Here is a 26214-nt window from a genome sequence, read left to right on the forward strand (position 1 = left end):
CGCTTCCCGTTGCCCGAATCCGCTGCGGTTGCGGCCGGGGTCGGAGCAGCCGCAGGTGGAACTGGAAGCGGGTCCCGGCGAGACTCTCCCGCGGCTCCCCCGCTCCCCGCAGCAAGGGACCCACGGCCGCAGCGGTGCGAGCGGGTTTATTGAATTGGCACCACCGGCCTCCCCCGGGGAAGCGCGCTGCTCCAGGTGCCCTCGGCACCGTGGCACCCGTCCCTCCCGGCTGCCGGGCGACCGTGCCCGCAACCGGCCCTCTCCCCTCCGATCCCCGTCCCCGCGGCAGAACTCCGGCGGCTCCGTGCAGCAATCGCGGAGGCCCACGCGGAGCCCCACGCCTCGCGGGCGGCCATTTGGCACCCGGACACTACACGGCCGGCACGAGCCCGCAGCCCGCGCCCGGGGCCGGAGGAGCGCAGCCGGGCGAGCCCTCAGTCACCGCCTGGTGCGGCGTGCCGGCTGGGTGCCCCAGCTGGGTGTGTGGGTGAGCGGTGGGTGAGGGCGCGTGGCCGTCTCCTCCAGGTCAGAGCTCGCCAAGCGTAGCGCAGCACAGCAGCGGGGCCTCACTCTGCCCGGCGGATGAACCAGATCTCGTTGCGGCGCTGAGGGATGCTGGGGTTTTCATAGACGGCCACGATGTAGGTTTCCTGCAGCACAGCATCCGTGGAACCCAGGAGCTCCCAGAAGAGAGAGATCTCCCGCAGAATGGTCTCCTCGGTGGTCACCCCATAGAACACCCTGTGGCAAGGGGAGCAACGTCAGTGGCGGGGCGGCTCGCTGCCGGCACAGCCCCTGCCCACGGCGCCCCACGGTCACCTGGTTATCACCCGGAGCGGTGCCCTCTCGGTGATGTGGATTTCGGGGTCCATGGGGGCAGGAGGGTTTTGCTGGAACTCTCCAGGGATGTAGTAGGCAGTGAGCACCTCGCGCTCCAGCTCGGTCCCCTCCTTGGTCAGGTGGATTTCATTGAGCACCGGGACGGTCATGCCCAGATAGCAACCTGCCAGGAGGTGGTGGGCATGGTGAGGCAGCTGGGCTGGCAGCCCGGCCCCCCGCCCCGCTCCCCCCCACTGGCCCCTTCGGTCCTGCCTGCACACACCTACAGAGTTCTCCTTGCAGATGTAGCGCATGAGCTTCATGAAGCTCAGGGAGATGCTCTGCTCATACAGGGGCTCACCCTTGGTGACACAGGCCCACTTCCCAGCTGGGTACTGCCGCTCCTCGTAGGCCGCTTCCTCGCACTGAAACAGGCCACAGGACAAGGGCACATCAGCGGGAAGCGGGGAGACGGGCCCTGCTGGCACGGGAGGCCAGAGAATGCGAGGGGAGCTGGTGTCACACACACGTCTCAGGCAGCGACACGTAATGCCAGCGGGCAGAAGTCAGCAAAAGGGGCAGCACAGACATGGGACAGGGAGGGGGGAGGCTTGGAGGCTCCTGGCATGCACACGGAATGCAGCGCATCCTCAGCAGGGAGCGCAGGACTCTGCTCCACGCCGTCACTGTCCTGCCTATGCACAAGGATGTTCCTGATTCCAGGCACCCAAAGGCCTCCAGGAGGGCTGAGTGGATCCCGGGGCGCAGCACTGGAGCGCTGTGTGCGTGTGGGATGATAAGCAGCACGGGAGGAAGGAGGGGCTGAGATGGTTGGAACAAAGTCCCTCTTGGATCCTTCTCCCATACCAAGGAGAGACATGAAGACAAAGAGACATGAGCGCAGCTGGTGCAAAGGGAACAGACAGTGCTGCGGAATGGGTCACAAGCTCATGACAGATGCTCGCTTTTCTGGAGAAGCCCGACAAGAGACAAGGGAGACACCCTCCAGATGGAGCCATGCCTGCCAACATCCCACCAAGCAAAGCAGAGCAGCAGCATTTGCCAGATAGGGGAAGCCCATGAAATACTGTCTAATTCTCATTGTGACAACATCTGAGAATCCAGCAGGGCACAGTGCCGGGTCCTCCTGCAGTCTCTGGCCCTTACACTGACCCACCACCGCTCCAGAAGACGAGACCTGGGCAAGAGAAAGAGTGACGATGCCTCACTTGTACCTGGTGGCAACAGCTCCCTGCCATGTGGGGTGGGGATTCTGATGCTCAGTGCCGAGGTCAGCAAGGCTCTGCAGGTGGTGCAGTTATTTGAGTGCTTCCAAGAGGATGGCATGAAGCTCAAGAGGAGCCACCAAGCTCTACCACCCGCCCAAGCCTGGGGAACGTGTCCACAAGGGCCCATGGTGGAGTGCCCCTGCACTTGTGCCAGGAGGTGGCTCTCATCTCGCACAGCCCCAGAGCTGAACTCCAAGAATCCTCTTCAAACAGTGGAGGTGCCATTGGCAACAGAAGGTCTTCAGGCACCGTGGAGTGCTGGGCTGCAATCCTGCCCACAATGGGGGAGGTACAGAAGAGCCCAGATTAAGCCCTGAGACCCAGAAGAGCAGGAAAGAGGGAGCGTGGAGCAGCCCAGCTCAGAGCTGCACAACCCACATGCTGAGACGTGTTCCGCAGGCAGCACTGCTGGACCTCAGCCCAGAAGAAACTGGTTAAGCTCTCCTCATCTAGAGGACAACTGACAGATATCTTCTTGGTAGCGAGCCCAACCAAGCTTGAAGAGACACAAGAACCAGTCTGACGAGCGCTTCTTTGCAGTTATTTCTCAAAGCACCTTTTTGTGTAAAAGATTAGCGGAGGTGTGCAATTTAGCAAGAGCGGGAGATCTTCAGGCAGAAGCCACCAGGTTTGGAACAGCAGTTTTGACACACAGGACACGCTCAGTCTGACAAACAGAACTGTAGAATCAGGGAACATCCCGAGCTGGAAGGGACCCTCGAGGATCACTGAGCCCAACCCCCGGCCCCACACAGCACCCCAGCCCCAGGGTCAGTGGTGTCCCAGCGCTCCCTGAGCTCCGGCATCGCGGCCGTGCCCACTGCCCTGGGCAGCCTGTGCCGTGCCCACCGCCCTCTGGGGCACAGCCTTTCCCTCACCCCCACCTGCCCTGCCCTGACGCAGCTCCATGCCGTTCCCTCAGCCCTGTTGCTGTACAGACAGCAGAGCTCAGCGCTGCCCTCTGCTCCCTGGGAGAGCTGCAGCTGCCATCAGGCCTCCCCTCCGCTCCTCTGCTCTGAGCAAACCCAGGGCCCTCAGTGCCCCTCAAGCAGAGCCTTCCCCAGCCCTGCAGCCCTCCTGCGGACACTCTCGAGTAGTTTCACGTCTTTCTTACAGTGGCAACCAGAGCGCACGCAGCGCTGGAGCCGGAGCCGCAGGGCGCACTGCGGGCCCAGCCCTCCCTTCTCCCGCAGGCAGCGCAGCCTACACAGTGCAGGCCGGCCCCGGTGCGGCGGCCCGGCCCGGCAGCTCCATGGCCGGGAGCGGGACGGCGCGAGCTCAGCGGGAGCGGAGAAGCGGGGCCTCACCTTGCCGTGCTGCGACAGGGCGACGTGGGGCACGGCCTCCCGCGTCTGTCTGTGCCGGTTCATCTGGACGATGGGGCCCGCCATGTCTGCAAGGCAAAGCGCGGCGCGGGGGCGGCGGGCCGGGCGTGGAGGCGCGGAGGCACCCCCGGGCCGGGCCGCCCCCCAGCCGGGCTCCCCCGGCGCTCACCTCGGGGCAGGTTCACCCGGTGCGTGCTGGCCACGGCCTCCCAGTGCGCGAACAGCCGGCCCCGCTCCTCCTCGTCCTCCTCGTCCTCCCCCCCTTCCTCCTCGCCCTCCTCCTCCTCGTCGCCCAGCCTGTCCAGGTCTTCCAGCGTGATGCGCGCCATCGCCCTCCGCCCCGCTCCGGAAGGGAACGGCCCTCCGGGGCGTCACCGCGCTGTCATCGCCGCCGTCGTCATCGCTCCCCGCCCCCGAGCCCCGCGCGCGGCCCCCCCCGCCCCAAGGAGCGCCCGGCGTCACGGGGAGGGTCGTGGCTTTATTTCATAAAATAACATACAGCAGCCGAGGGGAGCCGGGATCGCGGCGGGGCTGTGCCCCCTCCCCGCCTCGCCGCGCCCCCGGGTGGGCGATGCCGGGCGGTGCTGCGGTCCGGGCGCCCCCGAGTGCGGCGGTCCGGGCGGCGGGGGTGCGCGGCGGTGCTCCGGGTGCGGCGCCGTGAGCCGGTGATGGCCCGCACCCCCCTACCCGCCCGGCCCCCGCTCGCTCGGGACAGGAGCACGCGTGCGGGCTGCGCTTCCCAAACTAGCTAGGGGCTCCCCCGGCCCGGGGTGGGGCGGCAAAGGGCGGCCCGAGAGCCCGCGGTGAGGAGAACGGAGCGGTGGAGGTGGGGAGGGGGCCGGGCGCTGCCCCACGCAGCGCAAAGCTGCGGCAAGCTGCCGCGGGCGCTCAGTTGGAAGCGAGCAGGGAGCTGTGCGAGGAGAGATCCATGCTGCTGGCGCTGAGGCCTCTGCTCTCTGCGCGGAGCCCTTGGGTACCCTGAAAAACACGGCGTGTGTCAGCACGGGCCCCCAGCGCCAGGCCCCCCAGCTCCTGCTCCGCCGCTCACCTCGAACGAAGCATCGCTAGACTTGTGCAGGTAGTTTAGCGAGGCGGCTCGCTTCATGCTACGAGAAAGCAGAGAAGAGGGGTCGTCTGACGCCCGATCCCGCAGCGGCACCGCGGCCCGGCAGGACCCGGGCCGTAGCCCCTACCTGGTGTTCCTGGGCTCCAGGGGCCCGTTGCCCTGCAGCTTCTTGACCAACATCTCGCTGCTCCGCCGGATCACATCCCGGATTTTCCCCAGGGAGCTGCTGCGCTGGAGGGTACCGCTGCCGTCCTGGAGACGGAGACACAAGCCGGGGGGCGAGGACTGAGCAGCACAAAGAAAGCTCGAGTGTGCTGTGAACCAGGCCGCACCAGGCAGCCCTGGCCCTGTTCCGTCTCCTACGGCTCAGCTGGCAGCTATGAGGAGGTCCGAGCAGGTGCTGGTGGGAATCCCCACGCTGAGGGATACTTTCGGTTGGGCCAGGATGTGCTGCTGGGTCGCTTGCCTCAAAGACTCTCTTCCTAGTATGGAGACCAGCCCAAATCCCCTCCTCGCTCCACCAGTGCCATTCTCTCTCTCTCCATGCAGTGTTCATCCTGCTCCAGCTTGCTGGTTTCACAGCTACACTCGTGTCAGGCAGCACCACTCTGCGCACCACACTCACTCAGCCCACCTTGAAAGCCCCCCCAAGACTCTCGCCATTGTCTCTGTAGTTGCTGAGCAGTGCAGGCAGCTCCACTCCACGGGGGATGCGCTCCTCTGTCTGCTGTTGGGGCCCCTTATGGGGCACTCAGCCCATGCCAGGCTCCAGCCCATCTAAATTTGCTCCACACATACAGAGCACATGCTGCCAGTGTGAGGCCACCTTGTACCACCATCACCAAGCTCTCCTGCATAGCCAGGAACCTCCTTAAGGAGGGTTGCAACATCACTGCTGATGAGGGACTGCTTTTGCTCTTATGATCTGCTAACAGCAGTCTTCCTGGGTGCCAGTCCTGTTGGCCTCAAGGGCTGCCTCTCCCCGACACAAGGAGGCAGTAAGAAAATGGAGGTAAAGCACCACCAAAGCCCTCTGCTCTTTATGAGCAAGCGTGCTACCCTTAGATAGTCTCCATGAGCAGAACGCCCCCCGGCCTCGGCCAGCAGCAGCCAGAGCCCCAGGATTGTTTGTGCAGCTCTGCAGGCTCTGCCTTAAGGCTCCTCCTGCTCTTTCCCAGGTTTCCAGGAACCACCCTGGCACCAGGGAAACACTTCCCTGCTCTGGTTACCCAATGCTGATCCAGACCTAGACCCCCCCTACCAGGTGAACAGGATGTTTCCTAACAGCAAACCTTTCTCCTGATTCTGGTCCCATCTGTTCCTGGATAAACCAAATAAGCCTCTTTGTGGTAATGAGCAAAGGGCTTCCAAACTAGGATCTGTGTGCTGTTGCAGCAAGGCACCCACGCACCAGGAATGCAGAAAGCACCATCAGCATTAGCGAGGCAAGCATTCAGCTCCTCCAGCAGGCATCCTAGGTGGGTTTTAGAAGAGCCGGTCATCAGCATGGCACTACCAAAGTAGGGGACGGGGAAGAAGCAAAAGAGCCCTGCCACCACTAGCCCCTGTGCTACCACCCTCCTGGCAGGGTACTGTCATGTCAAGCTCTGTTCTTTTTGCCAGGACACAGCAGCCAGAGGTAGAAAAGGGAGCACTGCTGGGGCACTGGAGCAGGACCATGGTACAGAGGCAGCAAGAAGCTGCCCAGGACCCAAGTAAGCTCTACAGTCAGGGGTGGTGAACAGAGCCACACTTGCCCAGCTACAGTGATGCAGGCTAACTGCAGCTCAATGCCAGAACCAAATTCTGCTGCATGCTGGATTAAAAATAGCCTTCTTTCTCTCCCCACTCCCTCTTCTGCAGGTTATTTTTAACCCAGAACATGGAAGGCACTTGGTTTACCGCAGAGCACCCACCTCACTGCACCCACGAGGACGAGAGCACTCAAAGCACAAGCAGCAGCTTCAGCACTGAATCACTCTCCCCTGCACACTCACGCAGTCTGCTTCACGGAGGCAAAGGACTCAGGCAGGATTTAAGAGCATGCAAAGCTCAGCACCAGAGGACACAGTGGGGTATTTTTCTGGCTAATGAAAACAGCAGTTGAGAAAGAACCAACCTCAGATGCTCCACGTCAGCCCTACAGTGTGACTGCAGAGCTATGGTTGGAAGCAACCCCAGTTTGAAGCAGGGAGCCGAGTCCTGCTCCGATGCTCAGCCCAGAAGAGATGCGCCCACACCATCCACGCAGCAGCACATGCCCCTGCATACACACAGACTGAGCACCCACACCTGATCCAGCAGCATTTTGCCCCCACCGCCCCAGGGCTGACCAATGCTGGCCTACAAAGCATGGAAAGAAGCACAGGGCAGCGGTTCAGGTCTGTCTCCCTTTAATCACAGGTACAGTTGTTACAGCACCAGGTCCATGGCAGGCAAAGCAGAGGCAGATGGTGCTGAGGCCTGAACTCTGGGGACTCACCACGCTCCAACACCATGGAGCAGCAGCAGGAGAGAGGGGCAGGGAAGGCACGGCCCTAGAGCCCTAAGCCCCTAGATCTCCTTTCAGCAAGCACCAGTTCCCAGGAGAGCAGTATGCAAGTGCCCCGAGGCCTCTGCATCACCACAGGAAAGCCAGGCCCAGACAGACACAAGCACATTTATTATTACAGCCTACCAGATGACTAGCATGAGAGAAACTACCTACTTAAATAAATAAGGGAGGGGAGGGAATCCTGCGCTGGCCTGTGGGCTCTGTCCTGCTGCCTGCAGCCTCCCCAGGCTCACCTCTTATAGGAGGTAGGATGAAGGTCTGCATCTGAGGCCATGAGGCTCAAGGCCTTAGGAAACATCCCCTTCTTCAGCAGCGACTGACAGCACTCTGGTGGAGTCCCATCACAGGCACTGAGCCACCCTCACGAAGCCCAGGCCAACACTGCCTCCCTGGGAGCAACAGAGTGACAATCCTGCCCTCTACATGAGGAAGGACAGCAAGTCACAACCCCAAGGGCCACACCTCGTAAGCCACGTCCTGTGTTCAACAACTCCTCCCTGAGCAATGTGGCCTGTTCTTCCCTGGAAAGCCTTACCTCCTGCACAAATCCCCCTTCAGCCAGCTCATCTCCCACTCGTGCTTGGAACACCCCAAGCCCCAGCTCTTCCTTTCCTCACACCCTTCTCTGCACCTCCTTTTTCTCTCACCTGCTCTACTTCAAACCAGCCTGTTCTCCATCTCAGCCACTTCTAACTGATCACAGAAGAGTTCTGCTCTCCTCCCACATTTCTTCCCTCTGCCTCCAAGAAACAGCATATAGCTTCACCCTCACCTCTTCTTCTCTCAGGGCACACAACCAACGACCCTGGAGCAACAGGCAGCCGATAACACCACCAAGCAAGAAACTCAGCTACAGTATCAGGTCAGGAGTTGGCAACAGTGCACACTTGCCCTTGCACGTCCCTGTCTGATGCACAGCCCTTGACTGTCACTCCCAATCCCAGCTCAGATGCACAAGTAGCTATGGGCCACCCTCCGTCCCCATGCCCTGCAGAGATCCACGTGCTGGCCCTAAGCTGCAGAGCTCAGCAGGAGGAGGAGAGCAAGAGGGAGGCTGCCCTGTGCTGCAGGTAGAGCCCAACTCATTGGTGGTCAGCGCAGGTTCACTACAGGGCACTAACATCAGCTATGCCTACAGGGAAGAAAATAACTGGGCACACAACAGTCCTGCCAAGGCTGGGCCTCTGTGTCCCTAAACAGCCCTCCCATCTTCACACCTCCATCCTGGCCTCTGCAGAGATGGAGGGAACAAGCTATGAGGGTTCAGGATGCCTAATGATGGTGGAGTCAATACACCTGAAGACAATCCCCTGCAGGCTTGGTCCCCAGAGCTGTGCAAGGGCAGGCTGGGAGGTGAGGGCACACAAGGGGATGATGGCCCACCACCCTGACCAGGGGGGAGCAGGCAGCTCCATGCAGATTCCTCCTGCTCTTGCTGGCCATGGGACTGGAACGAGGCCCCAGGCACTCCTCTGCAGGTGCTGTGGTGCCCTCACGCGCCGGGAGGGTTGGGGGACTGGCGTGGAGTCCTTGCCGAGGAAGGAGGGATGGTGTGGAGGATAAAGTTGGAAGATACAACACAAACATCCAGGTGATTGATTGCGGTGGAGGGGAAAGAGGGAGTCTCGGGAGGCATTTAAGCCTAGTGCACAGAAAGGAGAAAGACAAAGTTTACAAGCCCATGAGGTTGCAGGTAGTCCAGGGAGCTGGTGGGTCAGGTCCCAGGCTGCATGCAGTGACCATGGGCCACTTTTAGGTGGGGAGGGAGGGTGGTGAAGCTAAATTAGCAAGCTCATATTTTAACTGGGCCACAAATAGCTCGGTCAGGCCCTGGGGTGTTTCTAGAGCTACCCTGGGCAGCAGGGTACAGTCACTGGTGTTCCTGGGGCATCCAGAGCTATTTCTGCAGCAGCAGATAGCTAAAGGGATGGCAACAGAGGTGGGCCTGGGCACTACAACCCAAGATCTCCACAGCGGTGCAAGGAACAACTGACTGTGACAGAAGAGGGAGCTGCCCCAGCCTTCTCCAGGGGGGAGCTGCAGGGTGCTGGCTGGGCAGAGGGAGCTGGCTGTGTGTGCAGCCAGCTAGGAAGAGCACCAAGCACCACATGACAGCAGCCATATCCCCAGGGTGCTGAGTTAGCCCCCCCAAGCCCCTTCCATACAGCTGACTGTGGGCAGCCCTGACAAGCCCCTTGGGAAAGAACCGTAGGTGCAGGAGATATCCCCATCTGCTGGGTCAAGGCTGCAGGAGAGGGTGACACTGTCTGCTTGCCTTCGGCTGATAGCTCAGAGGCCAGCAGCAAGGCCTATGCTGCATTGCAGAAAGCAATCAGCCAATGCCAACCACAGCCAGGAGGTGCTGCAGTCACCAACCAGGTCAGGGACTGGGTGATCCTAATCCAATGATGCAGCCCTCCTCCCTCCACTCTCCCCCCTCCACTAACAGGGAACATGAGGGCCAGGACTAAGACCCTCTTCACCCTTGAAGATGAATAGCTGAGACAAAGAACAGCCTTGCATCTGGAGGAGCTGCTGGGCCCCTTCAAAGCTCAGCTCCCCAGGCCCTCTCCAGCCACCTTCGGGGTACAATCCACAATCAAGAGAGCCAGGCTTTAGGTTTGGATGTTGAGGGGCTGTCATGGCAACAGGGAAGAGGAAGGAAGAAGGGGAACAGCTCATGCGGGTGAGGATGGCCACGTGGGGAAGGGTTAGTGACAGCAGATGTGAGGGGGAGTAGAGGATTCATGCTCAGTGCATCGCTTATGCCAGGCTGCAGCCAGCCCTAGGCGCCAGCTACACTACACTCTCAGCCAGAGTCTGCAGGAAGAATGGTAAGCATTAACAGCTCCAGCAGCCCTCAAGCCAAGCATCCACCAGCACCATGCTCACTTGTTGCCTCTTCTCCATCCTCCTCCTTGAAGAAACCACCTGTCCCAGACCTGGACCGCTACCTTCCTCCAAACTCAGTACTAGTGACCACAGTGCCCTTCAGTCTCAGGGCAAGAACAGTAGGCTTGGGTCACCCTGAATGAGCCTCAGCTAACAGCAGCCTCTTTTGACACCGCTGGTCAGCCCAGCCAGGCATCCCAAGAAAACCTGCCTTTTCCAACCCCTGTTTGACCACAGCCCACAGGAGGGGCACAAGACCACAAGAGGACAGTAAAGGTGTTGGCTGTGGACTATTTCCTTACATTGCAGACACAGTCACAGCCCCACCAAACACACGCACACACACACACACACCTCCCCAGACCCAGCATCACTTGTGGTGCGCTGCAGGACAGAAAGGCAAGTTGCTCACAGAGGCTGTGTGGGCCTGAGATGGGGCTGACACTCAGCCACAGCCTCAAGAGGAGAGCAGCAGGGAGAGGTGTTAATAAGGTTGCCAAGGCTAAGATTAAGGGCAGGCCAGGACCAGCTCATGCTGTGCACTGCCAGGAACTGGAAGCCCCCTAGAAGTGAGAACTCTTCAGAGTGCCTGGCCTGTACACGACAAGCCAGGACCAGACGCGCACCTTTGTGGGCTGGCTCATGCCAAGAAAGAGGAGAAGGAAGTATGCAGGGAACAAATGGAGGTAGACAAGGATGCCACGACAGGCCACGCGGGGAGAGCCCTGAGCCAGGCTGTCCCTTCCCTCCAGCAGCCAGCTGAGGCCATTCTTGATGGTGTCTTGTACTTACCCCGCTCCATTCCACGCCCATACTCACTTCCTCGCTACCGTCTGTGGCATTCTCGTACTTGACGCTGCCACCCAGGCTCCGACGTCTCTCTGTGCCATCACCCTCCTTCAGGATCTCCACCACCTTCGTCTGGTTGATTGGGTCAATGCCCTGCAAATAGAAAGGAATAAGGAAGCACCAGACTTTGCTCTTCAATGCTGTTATCTGCCTGGTCCTTCTCCCTCTCTCTGTCATCGTCCCATCGCAGCCAGAATTCTCCCAAACAAGAAGGACGGAGCCAAACAGCATCCTGAATTCAGTAGCTCTTGTTCAGGGAATGCCTTATAAGCTATATGTCACCCTGAGTGACAAGAGCCTGCTGCCTCAAAAAGCTGACGGCCTTTTTTTTCCCCCCTTCATGTTCTGATATGTGAAGCTTTTTGCTGTCCCTCACTCTTCGTGCTGGGTACTTACACCACAGGTTTCCCAGTGCAGGAGCTGTAATTCCTGGACAAATTAGTAGGAAGAACACACCTCACCAAGTGCAGACTCCTCTCAGCTGACAAAGCTTCATAGCCCTAACACAGCTCTATTTCTACACACATACATACACCCCAACAGATGCTCCATCTATACATACATACACCAGTGCAACCCCACACATGCAAACACAAGCGCATCCCCTGCACAAATGGAACCTCAACCACCGAGCCGCTCCAGCGTTACGGGAATACAAGTCACAGACAGGAGGCTGCAAGGCATAGCACAACCCTCATCACTCGCAGGGCAACGCCACAGCCTGCTAGCCCCGAGTCCCACAGCATCCTCCCACCCACCAGGGAAGGTCCCCGTGGGCTTACCTGCCTCCGAGAGCGAACTGCACACTCCTCCAAGGTCTCCGCCGCCTCAAGCTTGCCCTGGCGCCGGTACAGCGCACCCAGGTTCCTCAGAGTGGTGTTCACAGTCGGGCTATGGGAACAAGCAGCAGGTGAGTGGGAGCCCTGGGGACGCCTCACCCACTGCCTAGAGCTGCTCACAAACCTCTCTTACCTGCTAACCTTGCAGGCCTTGTACCAGCCACCATACTCGGCGTAGGGAGCACTGTCTCTGTGCTTGCTCTGTTGGGTGAAAAGACCGCTGTTAGCCACCCCCTGGCCTGTGCTCTCACACTGGCACCAGGGTCAAGTCCAAGGCTGTACCCTCACACCAGCCCAGCCTCTGAAAACACAACACACGAGTGTTGCAATGAAGTCCCAGCAGGTTCCTGGAGAGAAAGGTCAAAACCTTTTTGCTGCAAATTATTTGAGACAAGACAACGTGGTGCCCTACCTCCAGCAAAGAGCGTGTTCCCATCTCCTTGCCCCTTCTGTGGCACCAAAGGTAGCAAGGACAACAAAGCTCAAAAGCAGTGGCTGGAAGTACATGGCACTCCCAACACTGGCATGCAAAATGTTAAAATGCTTTACCAAAACCTACAAATTCCATAGCTTCTGCACCATAAAACTGGTCCTGCCTCTGCCAGGAACAGCAGCTCCACAGCTGTGCATTCCCTCTGACAATCGTCCCAGCCTGGAAGAAACTGCCCTTGCAGGGATCACTTTCCTTACAAAGCCCCACTGCACTTCCTGGATCATAATCCCACACACAGGTGCTTTCCCAAGCCAGAGTCACACTTGGGTTTCTTTGCATCAGAGCCTGGGTGAGTGCAGGGTTAGAAGCACTCAGGACTCAAAACCAAGGTGACCAAAACAAAAGGGAAGGCTGCTGAGTGCCTCAGTGGAAAAGGAGCCTAGACTCAAGGGCTGCAGTCACCAACACCCAGCTAGAAAGACTACATCAGATATGTTATGCCACTGAACCTGGGCAGCTGCCTACAGACAGCCATCTCAAGGGCAGGAAAAGCTGCTCAATTCTTGCCCAGGCTGCAAAATTAACTAAATTTCCAGCTGTAGATCTGTCCTACAGGGCTGGACTTCCAGGCCTGCTCTACAGGCCTGGGAGAGAAAGGGACAGTACAGTTTCAATGGGCCTGGTTTGGACAGCAAATTTAGACAAAGATTATTTCCCAAAGGCATTCTGTTCTCTCACCCCTGCTGCAAAGCTTATGTTAACTGGAGCATAGCTCCACACTGCAACAGTCTGCTCATGATGTTGCACTTCTCTAAAGACACCATCAGAAAGAAGTGTCTCAACTCCAGAGTAAGAAGGTGAGCCTGGGCCCCACTCCACCCAATTTCTCTTGCAATGTGGTGCTACAGCCAGTACATTTTTTTGTAGTAGCAGCCATTCACTCTGCTGTTTTGTCCTCCTGGCAAAAAAGCAAACTGAACTCTGCTGCATTTATCAGCTGCAACAGAAAGCCTCTCTGCCAAATCCAAGGCCCTTATTCAGAGGCCAGTTAAGACATCGAACAGCTAGAAACCTGTTTGGAGTTCTTTTCCATAAGGTTCAGACCTGCCTGCTAAGCAAGGTGACAACAGTAGTGTCTTCTTAACCCACTTCCAGGCAGCCTCAAGATGTGCTCTGGGTACTGGCAGCACCAAAACCCTGCAGCACACTGCCATCAACCATCTTCCATCATCTGCTTGCCTTAGAGGTTTCACTAAAACAGAGAGCATGCAGCCATTGTGGAGGTGCTGAATAACTCCCCCCTCCAAGTAAAATATCAGGTCCTCTGATGAGCCTTCATTCCTCAGTGCCCCAAGGAACGACCATACCTCCCCCATTCCACACACCACTCCTTTATCAGTGGCCACAACAGCTCTTCAGACTGCAGAAAGGAAAGTCTGGTTGTGATACGAGGGCATCAAAACCCCAGGATCTCCTTCCCCTATCAGGGCTCTTGCTGCTGTCAACAGGCTGCACCGCGAGCGCAGACTCACCTTGCTCATCTCCTCTCTCTCCTCTGCATGCATCCAGATTGGCTTGTGTTCTTCTGTGTGGGGAAAAAATGAAAGACAGCTCCACTCACCAATTTATCTGTTACTCTGCCACTTCCACTACTGCTCTGCTCTCTGCACAGCCCAGCACCATCTCCAAAGCCAGCAGCTCATCACAGAGCTTCCAGGCACTGGCTACAGCCGCAAGAAAGGCAACTGACACTGCAAGCGCAAAGCATAGGAAAGAGGGAACAAATTCTTCCCCTGCCTGTGTCAGAACTACAGGAGAAACTTCAACTCATGCCTGAGAAGCCCTATGCTCTTCTTCCCTGTTAAGCCACAACTGCTTGCCAACCTAGCAGACTGAAAGCTAGAGCTCACTAAGACTCCTTCTGAAAGAAGTGAAGCAGCATGACAAACTAGAATGGCGGTGTCTTGAGGCCTGCCCAAAAAACAAGGGCCCTGCAAGGTATCCCATCTCTCTACCACACGGGTGGGGAAAGAGCAAACTATTCACTCTTGCCCCAGTACAGTGTGTACAAACCATCCACAGAGCCGAACTCCTTCACGTGAGCACGGGTAAGGATCTCCTTGTACAGCACCTCTGCATTACTGTATTTGCCTTGCTTCAAGTAACAGGAGGCCTGCAACCAAGAAAACAGCTCCAATCCCACTGGGCAACACAAATTAACCCTCCCCACTCCTCCCAGCTATCTCCCTGTTTCCTCCAGACACCAAGCAGTGTGTCTACTACAACACCACCACCCATTCCCAGATGGCCTCTTCCCAGGGTCTCACCAGGTTGTTCTTGGTCTTGGCTACATTGGGATCATCAGGACCCAGGCAGCTCTCATAGATCTCCAGGGCCCTGCAGTAATAGTACTCCACCTCCTCATATTTGCCTTGGTTCTGGCACAGCAGGGCCAGATTGTTCAGTTGCTTGGCCACATCAGGATGGTCTTTGCCTAGGACCTGGATACACAGAAGTCACAAGACGACAATACTTAAATTGTAATGAACATTTGGGGGACATTTAAGCAGCTCCAGCCCAACCCAGAGGGCAGCCACTCGTCAGCCAAGAGCAAAGGACTACAGAGGTTAAGTGGAAAAATTCTAGCTCCCACCTCCCATCAGGCCTTTCTAAACACTGCAAACACTGGAGGGACAAGAAAAGCGGTGGCACAATCAGCAGCTGAAGAGACTAGGTGGGTTTTGGATCTTTCAGGTGCAGTAAGGCAGGGAGAGAAAACCAGAAGGTTGAGCTGGAAGGAAGGAGAGCATATGAGACCAGTACCTTCTCACGGATCTCCAGGGCTCGCTTACAAAGTGGCTCTGCTTCTTTGTACTTCCCTCTCTTGCCATAGAGAACAGCCAGATTGTTCAAAGTTGCAGCCACCTGCATAGATATAAGTTTCTCTGTGAAACAAAGCCAAATTCAGTGGGACCAACCTGGGGAGCAAGCAGCAGTAACTGCCCCATTCTTTCACCCCTGCCAGTACAGATGCTTCTGGAAATAGAGGTCCAGAGGCAGAAAGTTATCTTGCCTACACAGCACAGTCCAGAAGATGCCATCTCCTGATTGGCCATACTGAACAAGACAGCAGGAAGATACGACACAATGCCCCCAGCCCAGCACCAAAGGGCCAGGTTGCAGACAAGTCTCAAGGGAAAGGAGCACTGCATTAGCCCCAGTGGCATGCAGAGTGGTCAAAAGAAGTGACTAAAAGAGAAGGCAGGTACTCACTGCAGGGTGGTCTTTACCCAGGGTCTTCTCACGGATGGAGAGAGCATCATTCAAGAGATGTGCTGCCTCCTTGTATTTATTCTGATCCCTGCAGTGCAAAGCCAGTTAGTTACCTGTGGTTTGGACACCACAGCCTGTGGCAAGCAGAACCATGAGCAACACTCCTCCCTCCACAAAGATCAGCCTCCAGCAGCCCTCTCCTTTCCCCCTTCCTCAGTTTACTTATCGGGGAGCTTGGTGGTCCAAATACTTCATCTGTGCCAAAACCTTTTTTTGAAAGGCAGAGCACTGGAAGCTGGGAGAAATCCTTATCACCAGAACGTGTTAACCTGGTAAACTGCAGAGGAAGAGCCCTCCTGGCTCAGTCCTGCCCTCCCCACCCTCACCTGTACACCAGCGCCAGGATGTTGAGCATGGTGGCCACATCAGGGTGATCATGGCCTGATGTCTTCTCCAGGTCCTCCAGTGCCTGCTTGCAGAGTGGCACCGCCACCTCATAGCGTCCTTGTGAAGCATACTGGATGACAAGGTTGTGGAGGGTGCGCAAGCGTGCAGGAATCTCATAGCCTCCTTGCTGGGCAGCTGCTACTGCACTGCTATGCTGGTGGGGCACTGCAGGCACAGAATACACCAGGGCACATTTGGCACAGCAGGTTTGAACAGATACAGGCAATAACTAAGCATGAGCAAGCACTCACATCCAGGACCATGTTCCTCTTCCTCGTTTGGAAACAGATCATCCAGGGAGTCCTTGGTAGAGTCACCTTCTTTCTCCTCCTGAGAGAACAGGAATCGGAGAACAGCAGTTTGGGCTGACTCAGCTGCCACCAATACCCTTAACTTCTTGGTCATCCCTACTGCCTTTCTTCCACCCAACAAAACCAAGTTTCCCCCCATCATATCATAGCACTCTCTTCCACGTTTTACCAAAGACCCTGCCCCAGGCAGGCTTCCTCTAATTACAAGCACTGCTGTGCACTGCAGCTGGGAAGGGGTAACATCCAGAACAAGGCTGTTGCATTCATGCAATCCTACCGGCCCAACCCCCCAACAGAAAAGGCTGCTGCTTGACAGGGCAAGGGCATACCGAAGGAGAGACATCCTCATCATACTTCTTCAGCTGGTTCATGAACTCCAGGTGTTTCTTCTCCTCCTCCAGCTGAGCCACGGTTTGTTCACTGCGCTGCAGCTTCTGCTGGGTGTTGGCAAGCTCGTCACGCAGCCACTGGTTCTCCTGGCACAGCCTCCGTACCTGAGCACGCAACTTCTGCTTCTCTGACTCCACCGCATTCAGATGGTTGGACAGTGCCATCATCACCTTGTCAAGAGTCCCAGCCACAGTCAGTATTGACGATAACCTTTTATCTCCCTCACACACGACTGGAGACCACCCTCAGCCCAGTGCTACCCCTGCAGCTCATTGGTAACAGCCACACGCTTGCCTCCCCCTGTCAGCCCCAGGTACCACATGGGATGGCGCCTGCCATTCTCACCTGAGCTTCTCCAAGCCCCAGTTCAATCATCTCCACCGACTTGCGGAGCAGGTTGGATTTCTCATGCACAAGGTTGGCTTCTTCATCCTTCTTCAGACACTTGATGGTCTCCAGCAAGCTGTGCAGGATGGAGTTGTGTTCATTCTTGAGAGCCTCCAGCCCCTGCATCACCAGCTTGGTGTTAGAAATTATCTCCTCTTGGCTCAGTTTGTCCAGTTTCTCCTCCCTTGGGTACACCATGGTGGACATAGTCCTGGTCCTGCAGCCCTACAGAGAGAGAGAGAGCACCCAAACTTGACTTCACTGTTGTTTCAAAGAGCTATAACCAGACACAAGCATCACAGCCTCCTTCAGGAGGCAACTGGCTGCCCACATTAAGCCTTTTCACTTTGCCCTCCCTTCTTTCTCCCTTCAGCAGCACACAGGGTATGCATCTCCCTTTCTGTGACACTGAGCGCTGACAGCCAGCGCAGGTGACACATGCGGACAGGAGACAAAAAGGCTCAATTCAGAGCTGATCTCCAACACCTCCACACTCCCAACAGAAAGGAAAACTGATCTGGTTTCCATTTAGGAGCAGAGATTTGTAGTTGGCAGCTGGGATTGTGCACCTCCTACCACAAACCACTGATGCAAGGAGGCTGTCAGAGCTCAACACCTCTTCTGATTGTGGAAGAAAGGGAATAGAAAGCAGAGGGATGCCAGCTCAAGGCATTCTGCCTCCTCAAAGGCCAATCTCCCAGAAGATCATCTCTCAAGCAGGGAGGCACCGGTAGCTTTACCAAGCCAACAAAAATTCCCTGACAAAAAGCATACGCCCTGAAAATCTCAGGTCAGGCACAGAATGACCCCAGCAGCAGTAAGGGATGTAACACCACCAGCATTAACTGGATCCCATCTTTGTGGGAAAGCTTACATGCAGGAATTGCTAGATTTCCACTACTGTCATCCTTGTGTGGGTGTCAGCTCCAAACAGTAATGGCTCTTCCAGCCTTCTTTGCCCTGCTGCCAGCTCAAGGACAACTCAGGTTGGTACAACTGTCTACTCCTTCCCTTTTTCCTATTCTTCCCAGATGCACAGCAGAAAAACATCAAGCTACTTGCACAAGGGCATCAAGTGATTCTGTCTTCCTGCACTATTTAAGCTCTAGGGTGCCTAGGATTACGGAGCGTGCAGAAATGCCTCCCCAGGCAGAGCAAGAGGAAGAGCAGCACTTTCCTTGGCAGGGCTTCTCCCCGGCTCCACGCTCTGCCCAGGAGGATCCCCCAGCTCAGCTACCAGTGTCTTTGTGCTGAGCAACAGCGGGGTCGAGTCTTCTCCTCATCACTCCTCCAGGAGTTCCTCAAGTTGTATTACAAACTGAACTCTCCTCTCCGGCTCCTATTCCAGTCATGCACATCCCTGCAGAAGTGCAAACTCTCAACACCCAGCAGAGACCTTAGCAAACCTCAGCAGGGCAGAAACACTGCTGTTCTTGAAGACCATTCTTACCTTAAGTAAGAACTGAGTTCCTCCCCACCAAGTCCCATAGTCACAACACTGACTTGACTTTTGCTTCAACATCCAGCACCAACCCTGCACTGTATCTCACTGCATCCTTCCCCTCTGAGCCCCTGCCACGCTCCACATGTGGTTACCCTGTGCATTCTCCATCTTACACTGAGCAGTCTCACCTGGAACACAACATTTAGTCTTCTCAAAAGCAGACTGGGAAATGGTAAGAATGGCATGAAGTATCTCTCTAAGATACTGGGGAACAGACTGTTGCCAATAAGTCTGTTGCGAGCTGACCACCACCTAAATCCTGATTTCCAAATTGCTCAGCCGCCCATTCCTGGATAATCCCATCTGGCCCAAAGTTCAACTAGCAATGTCCTTTCCCACTTTTTCATAAGACATCTGGTGGATTGATTGAGTGATTCATCTGTCCCTGTTTACTGGATTAGCCATGAAATGCTGACAGTTTCCAGGAAGCACTGCTGCATCCTTTTAGGGAGGGTCAGAGCTCTTGCAGCCATCTTTGTGGAGTACAATACCTCAAGCACTGGGAAGAGGTACATGTTATGGACCAGGACAGAAAGCCACCAGAGCTTGCAAGCTCTGAGACAAGACCCAGATCCATGGGAAATCAGCCTCATTAATCCCACTGTGTGCACAACTACTAATCAGGTGAGAAACTGCTGACCTGTGTGTTAAAACACCAGTCTCTATTCCAGCAACATCCTGTTTGTTCAGCTCTTCCAGAAGAAAAAGACTAGAGCATTCCAAAGTCCCCAGGACCAACAGAATCCTACCGCAGAACTGCAGATCCTCAAGGCATACCACTGTCACTTCCTCTTCAGTCACTGACTGTGAACACCTCTGCAGTCCCTGACTTTCTCCTTGAAGCTGATGTTCCAGAAGCACAGCCCTGCTAGGTACAACACACTTAGCACCCAGCTCCAGCCTCCTGTTGCAGGTTGGAGAGCAGGCTGTCTGGGAGGTGCAAGACCTGACAACTGCACAGGGGTTGCATGCTACCAAACACCAACAAGGGACAGCTGCAAGGAAACCCCTTAAATACTTTTTGTGGAGCGAAGAAAACCCACAAACACTGCTGGAAGATGACTTCTTATCCCTCTGAAGCGTGCATTCTTCCCTACAGAGCCTTATTTCTCACTCTCCAGAGGGCTGGCGGGTCCACAGTGTATGCACAGCCCTCGGAGAGGAAACACACTCTATGGCAACCAACGCCAAGGTCAGGCAGGCTGAGGCTGCTGCATAAGCACTCTTCCTACTCCCACACATTCAGTGAAGAGCATGCAGTGTCCTTTCTGCGGGATGAAAACGCACTCAGAGGCTCCTGCAGAGAGGAGCGGATACACCAGCATTTGCCTTTGGAAGGAGGAGCTGCAGACTAGGAGAAAGCAAGCTTTTCCAGCAAGATCCTGGGGAGCCACGGCACCCAGCTCCTGGTTCCTCCTGCTGCCTTCCCCACAGCTCGGGGTGCAGCAGCTCAGGCCTCCACCAGCACGTTTCCGCTCTACTTGGCACGTCTTCCCTACTTAAGGAGAGCTGCTAGGACTGGCCTCCCCTCCCTGCCACTGCTCTCATTTGGAGGGGTGCCGCAGGAAGGCAGGGAAGGAACATGCGTGCACTGAGCTTTGTGGCAGCCGCAGCAACCAGCTGGGAATCCACCAGCTGTCACATCCTCCTAGGCACAAACCTTCTTCCTGCGTGCAAGTGCAACACCGGGGAAGCACTAAGCATCAGCAGTTTCACCAGCCCACTGCCTCCAAAAAGCACTCCCACACGCAAGAGCTTCAAGAGGAAAGAGCTGAAAACTTCCCTGCCTGTATCTCAAACCCACAACTGCTGCCACAGAGACAAGGATGCCAGACTAAACGGGTCCAAGTGAATCTGAAAGATTACATCACGATGCCTAATGCTCGGAGGCTACAGAGAGCAACGAAATTGGGACCAGAGAAATCAGGGCTCAAGTACAACAGAAACAGACTTCAGGTGGGCATTACCTCTGTGCACGCCTCAACAAATTCCTTTCACCTCGCTGACTCTCTGCATGTTCCTAGACCAAGAATACGTAAGAGGCAGGGTACTGTCACAGCTTGCACAAGCGATGCTGTCAGGACAATAATTGCAGCTTCCTTCAAGCTGCAGATGGCCTGCCAGGGCTTTCTGGAGAGAAGTGAGCGCAGATTTTAGCAGCAAACTCTTCTGAAAGAGACAGTGATCTACAAATATGGTAATTGCAGGAAAATGACTGGGTTCTGCAAAACAGCTTCCTGTGGAAAAGAATAAGACTGATTCATGGCAGAAGCGAACAAGTTTGGGAGATAAATATCCATGGTAGCATTTTAGAAATTGAAACAGATGACTGAAAGCTTATTTTCACAATACTTATCCCGGTCTTGCGCTGTGGGATGTGCTTTTGCTACCTAGCACAGCAGGTAGGGCTGATCTGCTTGACAGGTGGCCCAAAAGGTTCTGTTGTTTTCTTTTTTTTCTTTCCTGCTTTTGGTGCCCTGCCAGCTCATTGCTGTTCAACAACAAAGAGCTTTTAGGACAGGGGGATGCCCACGAAGCGACAACAGATTCTCCACTCCTAAGGGATACCACATGAAAACGTGGAGCTAATACCCTGCACACCAAAAAACTAAAATACAAGCAGTAAAAAGCAAGCAGAGCAACAAGGCTTAACTATCACAGAGGTGGTGGTGTCACAAGCTTGTTCCATATTTTGATACCATAGCGTCAGAAAACAAACAGACCATAAGAGATGGCGACCAGCTGCACAGAGCCACCGAGGCTTCCCTGCACAACAGGGCATGCTGACACTGCCAGGAAACTCGCACCCTTCCACAGCACTGCAGAGCCACTGTGCTCAGGGTCACCACCCCAGGGCCCCCACAGCAGAGCCTGCAGAAGGGACAAGCTGCTGCCAGGCTGCACGTACAGCAATCAGCGCTTCCAGGCTGCTCTGCTGCACAGCACATAAGAGGCACAGCATCCGAGGACTTCACAGCTACAAGCAGCTGCACACACACGTGTTAAGGCTTTAGGAACAAAGACAAGGGGAGGATGTTTTGCAAGCGGAGAGACAGATGGGTGTGCAATCAGCTTCAGGGTAGCATTAAGAGCTCCTACAAGCTGTGAATAACAGCCAGAAATTAGAGGACAAATAGCCAGAAACTAGGCAGCAAAAGTCTCATGCCTGCTGAAGTTCACGTGAGGCAGAACAGGAACAGTGCCCTGTGATGCTTGCCACCAGTGCCAGGCACATCTCTCACTCCCTTAGAGCCACTAAGAACACACTAACATGAGTAAGGGGTCAGCACCCTGGGAGCAACAACCCGGGGTATATCTGAGCTGCGACCCCAGAGCCGAGAGATGCTACCTCAGCTCTGATAGGCATGAGGCTCCGCCACCACTTACCTCTGGCTGACAAGTTTCTCCACCCCAAGACCTAAAAAGGAGCACCTAAGAGCCCCACCTTCTGTCCCAAGTTGTCCCCCAACCCCAGTGTGGACACTTCCTGCACTGCAGACAGCCTCAGAAGTTAAAATGACACACAGATGATCTCACGTACACTGAACAGAATGCTGTGTTGCAATTTCCTCCCTAATTAAAGAGCCTGTGATGGGTGTTTCAAAGGGATGTTTTGATATCACTGATCCATCCCCCCCACTCTGATCAGGAACCTGATGGATGTGTACAGTCAAGAATTGTTTATCTCCCAAGATGGAGATCCTACACTCTCTTCAGACTCCTGACATACAGCTTGACTATCCAGGGAAGAACAAAAAGATGACAATTCTAATCTGAAATTCTATCTGATAAACTCCTCATTGCATTTCCCTTGGCTAAGCTCCACTCCAGGACAAAGGGACCAGGCACCCTGGCACTAGACACTGACCGGGTGCCCAAGGAAAGGGAATGTAGCACACGTACCCTTTCACCAGGTCATAAGAGGACAGGGCTTCTCTGTAACACAGAAAGAGAAGCAATGCAATCCCCATCCAACAGCAGAGCTGGGAACTGAGAAAGAGCTCTCACCTATATTCTCCCGCAGCCCAAACATGGGACTCTCCTCAGCATCCACACACCTTCCTGCAGGGTTTTAAAGCCAGTCTTCGAGCACAGAAATGCTTCATCCAACCAGTTTCCCCAGGCTTTACAGTCATTTGTAACTCAGCACAAGTTGACTGTGCTGCTGGAAAGGACCCAGCCCTTCCTACGCCCTGGACAGGGACCAGGGCCAGAACTGCTTCTTTCAGCAGCAGCTGACACATGCCAGCTCCAGCAGGGTGTGAAGCACCAGGAGCTCTTCTAGATGCCAGAAGGCCTCCGTTGGGAAAGCCTGTACTAACCAGCAGGCTGCAAGAGTCCCATGGGCATTAACTAGGACTCAGGAAGCAGGCTTGCAGCTCATGTGGAAGGGCTCTCCCACAAAAATAGAACGGAGTCTCCCTTCATGCTCTTCCCCTCAGCATAAAGCATTCCTCTCTGCCCCAGAAGCTTTAGCTCCTCACCACCCTCTGATCTCTAACAGAAAATTCAATTAGCATAACCCTTCTGAAACCTGTGGCAAGGTGGTGGTAAGCTGGCTTTCTGGGCACTTGGCCACAGTGATCCAAGCTCAGAAAGGACCTGGAAGCTTCTCTTCCCCTCCTGTTTTCCTGTGCACACCTAAAAACAGTACATCAAAAGCTACCGAGGTTTGTTGTGGTTGGCAGCAGATGACCAGGGTAAGCAATTCTGTGTTACTAAAGCAAGTATTCCAAAACCATATCTGCTCTGAGGGAGATGGAGAAGCTGATCTGGTTGGCTTTGTTTCAGAGCATTCCTTTCAAGATCAGAAGGGCTTACTACTTCTGCTCTTCAGCAATCACAGAATACAGACATTGGAGACAACAAAGGTACAATAAAAAGAAATAAATAGACCGGTACACTAGCAGAAAGCCAGTCTGTGCCTTCCAGCAGCTCATGCTGGGCTATTCTCCCAGCTGTCCAGGAAAACACACCTTTCACTGGGCCACTAGAACCAGAGGAATTGCAGTCTTTAACACATCTACCAGCAAAATTGTGCCAGCATCTCCAGACCAGCTGCTAAGACTTTGTTTTTAAACTCTTGCTCATGTCTGCAGTGGCTCACCAAATCCACTCTGCATCTGCTGTGCAAGAGACTACAGTGGAACACCATTAAAACCTGTTTCCGGGCTAGAGGAGACGAGAGCTAAGCAGCTGGAACAAAGCCAGGACACGCATCTCTCCCTAGCTTCAAAATCTGATTGGGAGTCTTGCTGTACAGAATACAGAGCGAGAGCCATTACCTTGCCCTGACAGCATGAAGTGGTATTAAAGCAGGCAGAATAATTCCCAGGAGTCGATGCCTCCACAGGCATCTGTCTAATCGGAGAGCCACGCGCTGGATGTGCCTCAGGAGCACAGGGACAGCCCAGCAGGGCTGCTGTGGACCCTGACAGGCACCACAGCACCCACACCCTCTCCACTGCATACCTGGGACAGCTGCAGAGACCAGCTGACTATAGGCTATTCCCAGAAACAAATGGGTCTCAAACCGTAACAAGGCTGCCAAATCCACAGAACCAAAGTGTTACCTGCATAATAAACAAAGGATCCTGCTTACCTCTGGCTCCCCGGACCAGTTGGAGCTACGTGGCTCTTTCCTAGCAAATCAAGCCTTTATCCAACAATTCTGCCAACATCTTGAAACATGTCCCTCGTGCCCCCAAGATCCATTTAAGTCTCTGGTGTTAATGCTGTTGTTCCTACCTGGGCATTCCTCTGAAACAGCTGAGGAGAACACACGCTTCCTTCTCCTTCTGCCAACTGCAGCAAAGCTCAGCCATGTTTATTTACTCTGCATCTGGGCGGGCTGGATCTTTGACCCACACGCACTGAACACCACCCTTCTTTTCGCAGAGTGGTTTTTTCCACCTCTCCACGCCGGACAAGGAGGCACCGGGAACAGAGCCCAAGGGCACCAGAGGAGACCCTAGCACGGAGCAGCTCAGGCAAAGCCGCAGGAGAGCACCAGCTGCCAGCCAGGCAGGGCTCAGGGAAGCCTCCGCTGCTGCTGCCTCTCATCATTGTGCAAATTTCTCCCGGCTGCCTGACCAGAGCACTCTGCCGCAACACCATCCCCCAGCCCTCTCCGGTCACCTCCTAGCTGCATCTTTTCCCTCCCAGATATTTACCAGGAACTGCCCCCCTGCCCAAGATGCAGTTCTGTTTGGGAACAGCTTTGTACGCCCTTTATTTGCGGGAGGGAGGCTCGTGTGGGAACAAGGCTCTGAAAGTTTGCGAGCCGTTGCTGTATGCTAGGGAGCTGCCTCCGTCATCATTCCTCCGGCTTTGTCTGGCAGCAGGAGGCACGCCCGCTGCATATCCTTGGGACAAGCAAACCAGGGAAATCCCTTCATCCCTCTCAAGCGCTACCACAGAGCAATTCTGCGCCTACCTGCCTAACCATAAGCTTCCCAGGAGAAAAGTTTCCGTCAGCTCTCCTCGAAATCGCAGCTCAAAGCGGTCCTTTGTTACAGGACGGCTGGGCACCCTGCCCTTCACAGTCACCAGATGGGAATCTTCCGCCCACCCCGCACCGCAGAGCAGCAGTACCTGGATGCCTGCAGCGGCTTGTCCAGTGCCGGCACTCCCGGATGCCCCGGAGCCGCGGAGAAGCACGGGCGGCGGCGATGCGCAGCTCCAGCGATGAGTGCCGCGCTGCCCCCCGTTCTAGCAGAAACGCGGGCACCAGGCGCTCAGCAGCCAACCACACTGCGGCAGGGGGAGGGGAGGAGATGCAGTCAGGCTCCAGAGGCATTACGTTGGGCGCTCTGCTGGGAGCGCAGAAACAGCCACACACACCGAGCCCCGCGCTCCCACCTCTAGGGATCCACGGGAGCCAGCCGCCAAACTGCTCCCGAGTGCCGACCGAGTTACAAGAGGCCGAATTTCGCACGCGCACCCCCAGGGCTTCCAGCTACACCTTCTACTTCCAGCTGGAGCTCCCGCATCCCTGCCTGGCATCAGCCTCACCTGTCTCACTACCGCTGCTCCCGTCCCAGCTTCTAAAGCCAAGCCGGCGGAGCCGCAGGGAACTCCCCGACCGCGCTACTGCCGTGCCCGCAGAACAGGGCGGACACGGGACGGGACCGCCGGGAGCCCGGGGTGTCAGCACCGCGCCGCGCGGGCAGGAGCTGCCGGGAAGCGCTCGTTCTCCGGCTTCTTCACAGGGACGACGAACGGCACAGCACGGAGCGCGGCCGCGGAGCGCACAGCCTGCACGCGCCCCGGAGCCCCGTCGTTGTCCGCTCCCCGGCTCCCGAGGGCGAGCCGCGCACTCACACTAACGAGGCAGCGGGGCCGCAGCCGCGCTATTATTTAACCTCCGCCGAAAGCCATTCCCGGCGCTGAGGACGCGGCCTAATTATAGAGCGGCCGGCCGGCCGCAGGCCTCCCGCAGGCCCGCCCGGCCGAGGGCGCAGCTTGGCGACGAAGTCCGCTCTCGCGGTGCCGGCCTCACCCCGTCGCGGCCAGCGGCCACCGCCCGCCGGGCCCGGCCCGCGGCTCCCGCACCGCCGCCCTCGGCTCGTCCCGGCCCTCCCGGCCCGGCCGCCGGCACCCGCCCGGCCCGCCCCACGCCGAGCCCACCCCGGGCCGCGTCCCAACCCGCGGCAGAGCACCGAGCCCCGCGCCGCGGCCCCGCGACCTACCTGCTCGACGCGGGGCGCTGCGGGTGCGGGGCGGGGAGGTGGAGCCCGACAGCAGGGCCGCCCAGCCGCTCTCCGCCCCCCGCCGGGCGCAGCCCCTTTAAGCACGACATGGCCGCCACCGGCCGGCCCGCTCCCGCCCTCTGCC

At 56.3% G+C, this 26214-nt stretch overlaps 2 protein-coding genes across 9 annotated transcripts; both read right to left on the reverse strand.

Annotated features, from left to right (window-relative positions):
• Nucleotides 1–131: 131 nt before the first annotated feature.
• LOC128089793 (heme-binding protein 1-like) lies at nucleotides 132–3791 on the reverse strand. Its single transcript, XM_052701542.1, has 5 exons — nucleotides 3603–3791; nucleotides 3416–3501; nucleotides 1103–1244; nucleotides 820–1003; nucleotides 132–741 (listed from the first exon to the last, which is right to left on the reverse strand). Exons 1-5 carry the CDS (start codon nucleotides 3760–3762, stop codon nucleotides 567–569), a joined length of 747 nt encoding a protein of 248 aa, XP_052557502.1. The 5' UTR covers nucleotides 3763–3791; the 3' UTR covers nucleotides 132–566.
• A 100-nt stretch (nucleotides 3792–3891) lies between these two features.
• On the reverse strand, nucleotides 3892–26191 carry KLC4 (kinesin light chain 4). Of its 8 annotated transcripts, none has more exons than XM_052701309.1 (15): nucleotides 16833–17099; nucleotides 16427–16657; nucleotides 16038–16116; nucleotides 15726–15951; nucleotides 15340–15427; nucleotides 14890–14991; nucleotides 14394–14567; nucleotides 14140–14239; nucleotides 13599–13651; nucleotides 11767–11834; nucleotides 11577–11685; nucleotides 10765–10887; nucleotides 4627–4751; nucleotides 4482–4539; nucleotides 3892–4411 (listed from the first exon to the last, which is right to left on the reverse strand). In XM_052701309.1, the coding sequence occupies exons 1-15, from the start codon at nucleotides 17079–17081 to the stop codon at nucleotides 4322–4324; spliced, it is 1875 nt and encodes a 624-aa protein (XP_052557269.1). In that variant the 5' UTR covers nucleotides 17082–17099; the 3' UTR covers nucleotides 3892–4321. The 8 variants fall into 8 exon arrangements, with proteins under 8 accessions (XP_052557269.1, XP_052557260.1, XP_052557227.1 ...); XM_052701300.1 differs by having other exon boundaries at nucleotides 10738–10887; XM_052701267.1 differs by lacking the exons at nucleotides 3892–4411; nucleotides 4482–4539; nucleotides 4627–4751 and adding exons at nucleotides 24973–25131; nucleotides 26070–26191 and having other exon boundaries at nucleotides 6876–10887.
• Between the last annotated feature and the right edge of the window lie 23 nt (nucleotides 26192–26214).

The sequence above is a fragment of the Tympanuchus pallidicinctus genome, unplaced genomic scaffold, assembly GCF_026119805.1.
Source record: "Tympanuchus pallidicinctus isolate F22 unplaced genomic scaffold, pur_lepc_1.0 scaffold1, whole genome shotgun sequence".
Taxonomy (NCBI): Eukaryota; Metazoa; Chordata; class Aves; order Galliformes; family Phasianidae; genus Tympanuchus; species Tympanuchus pallidicinctus.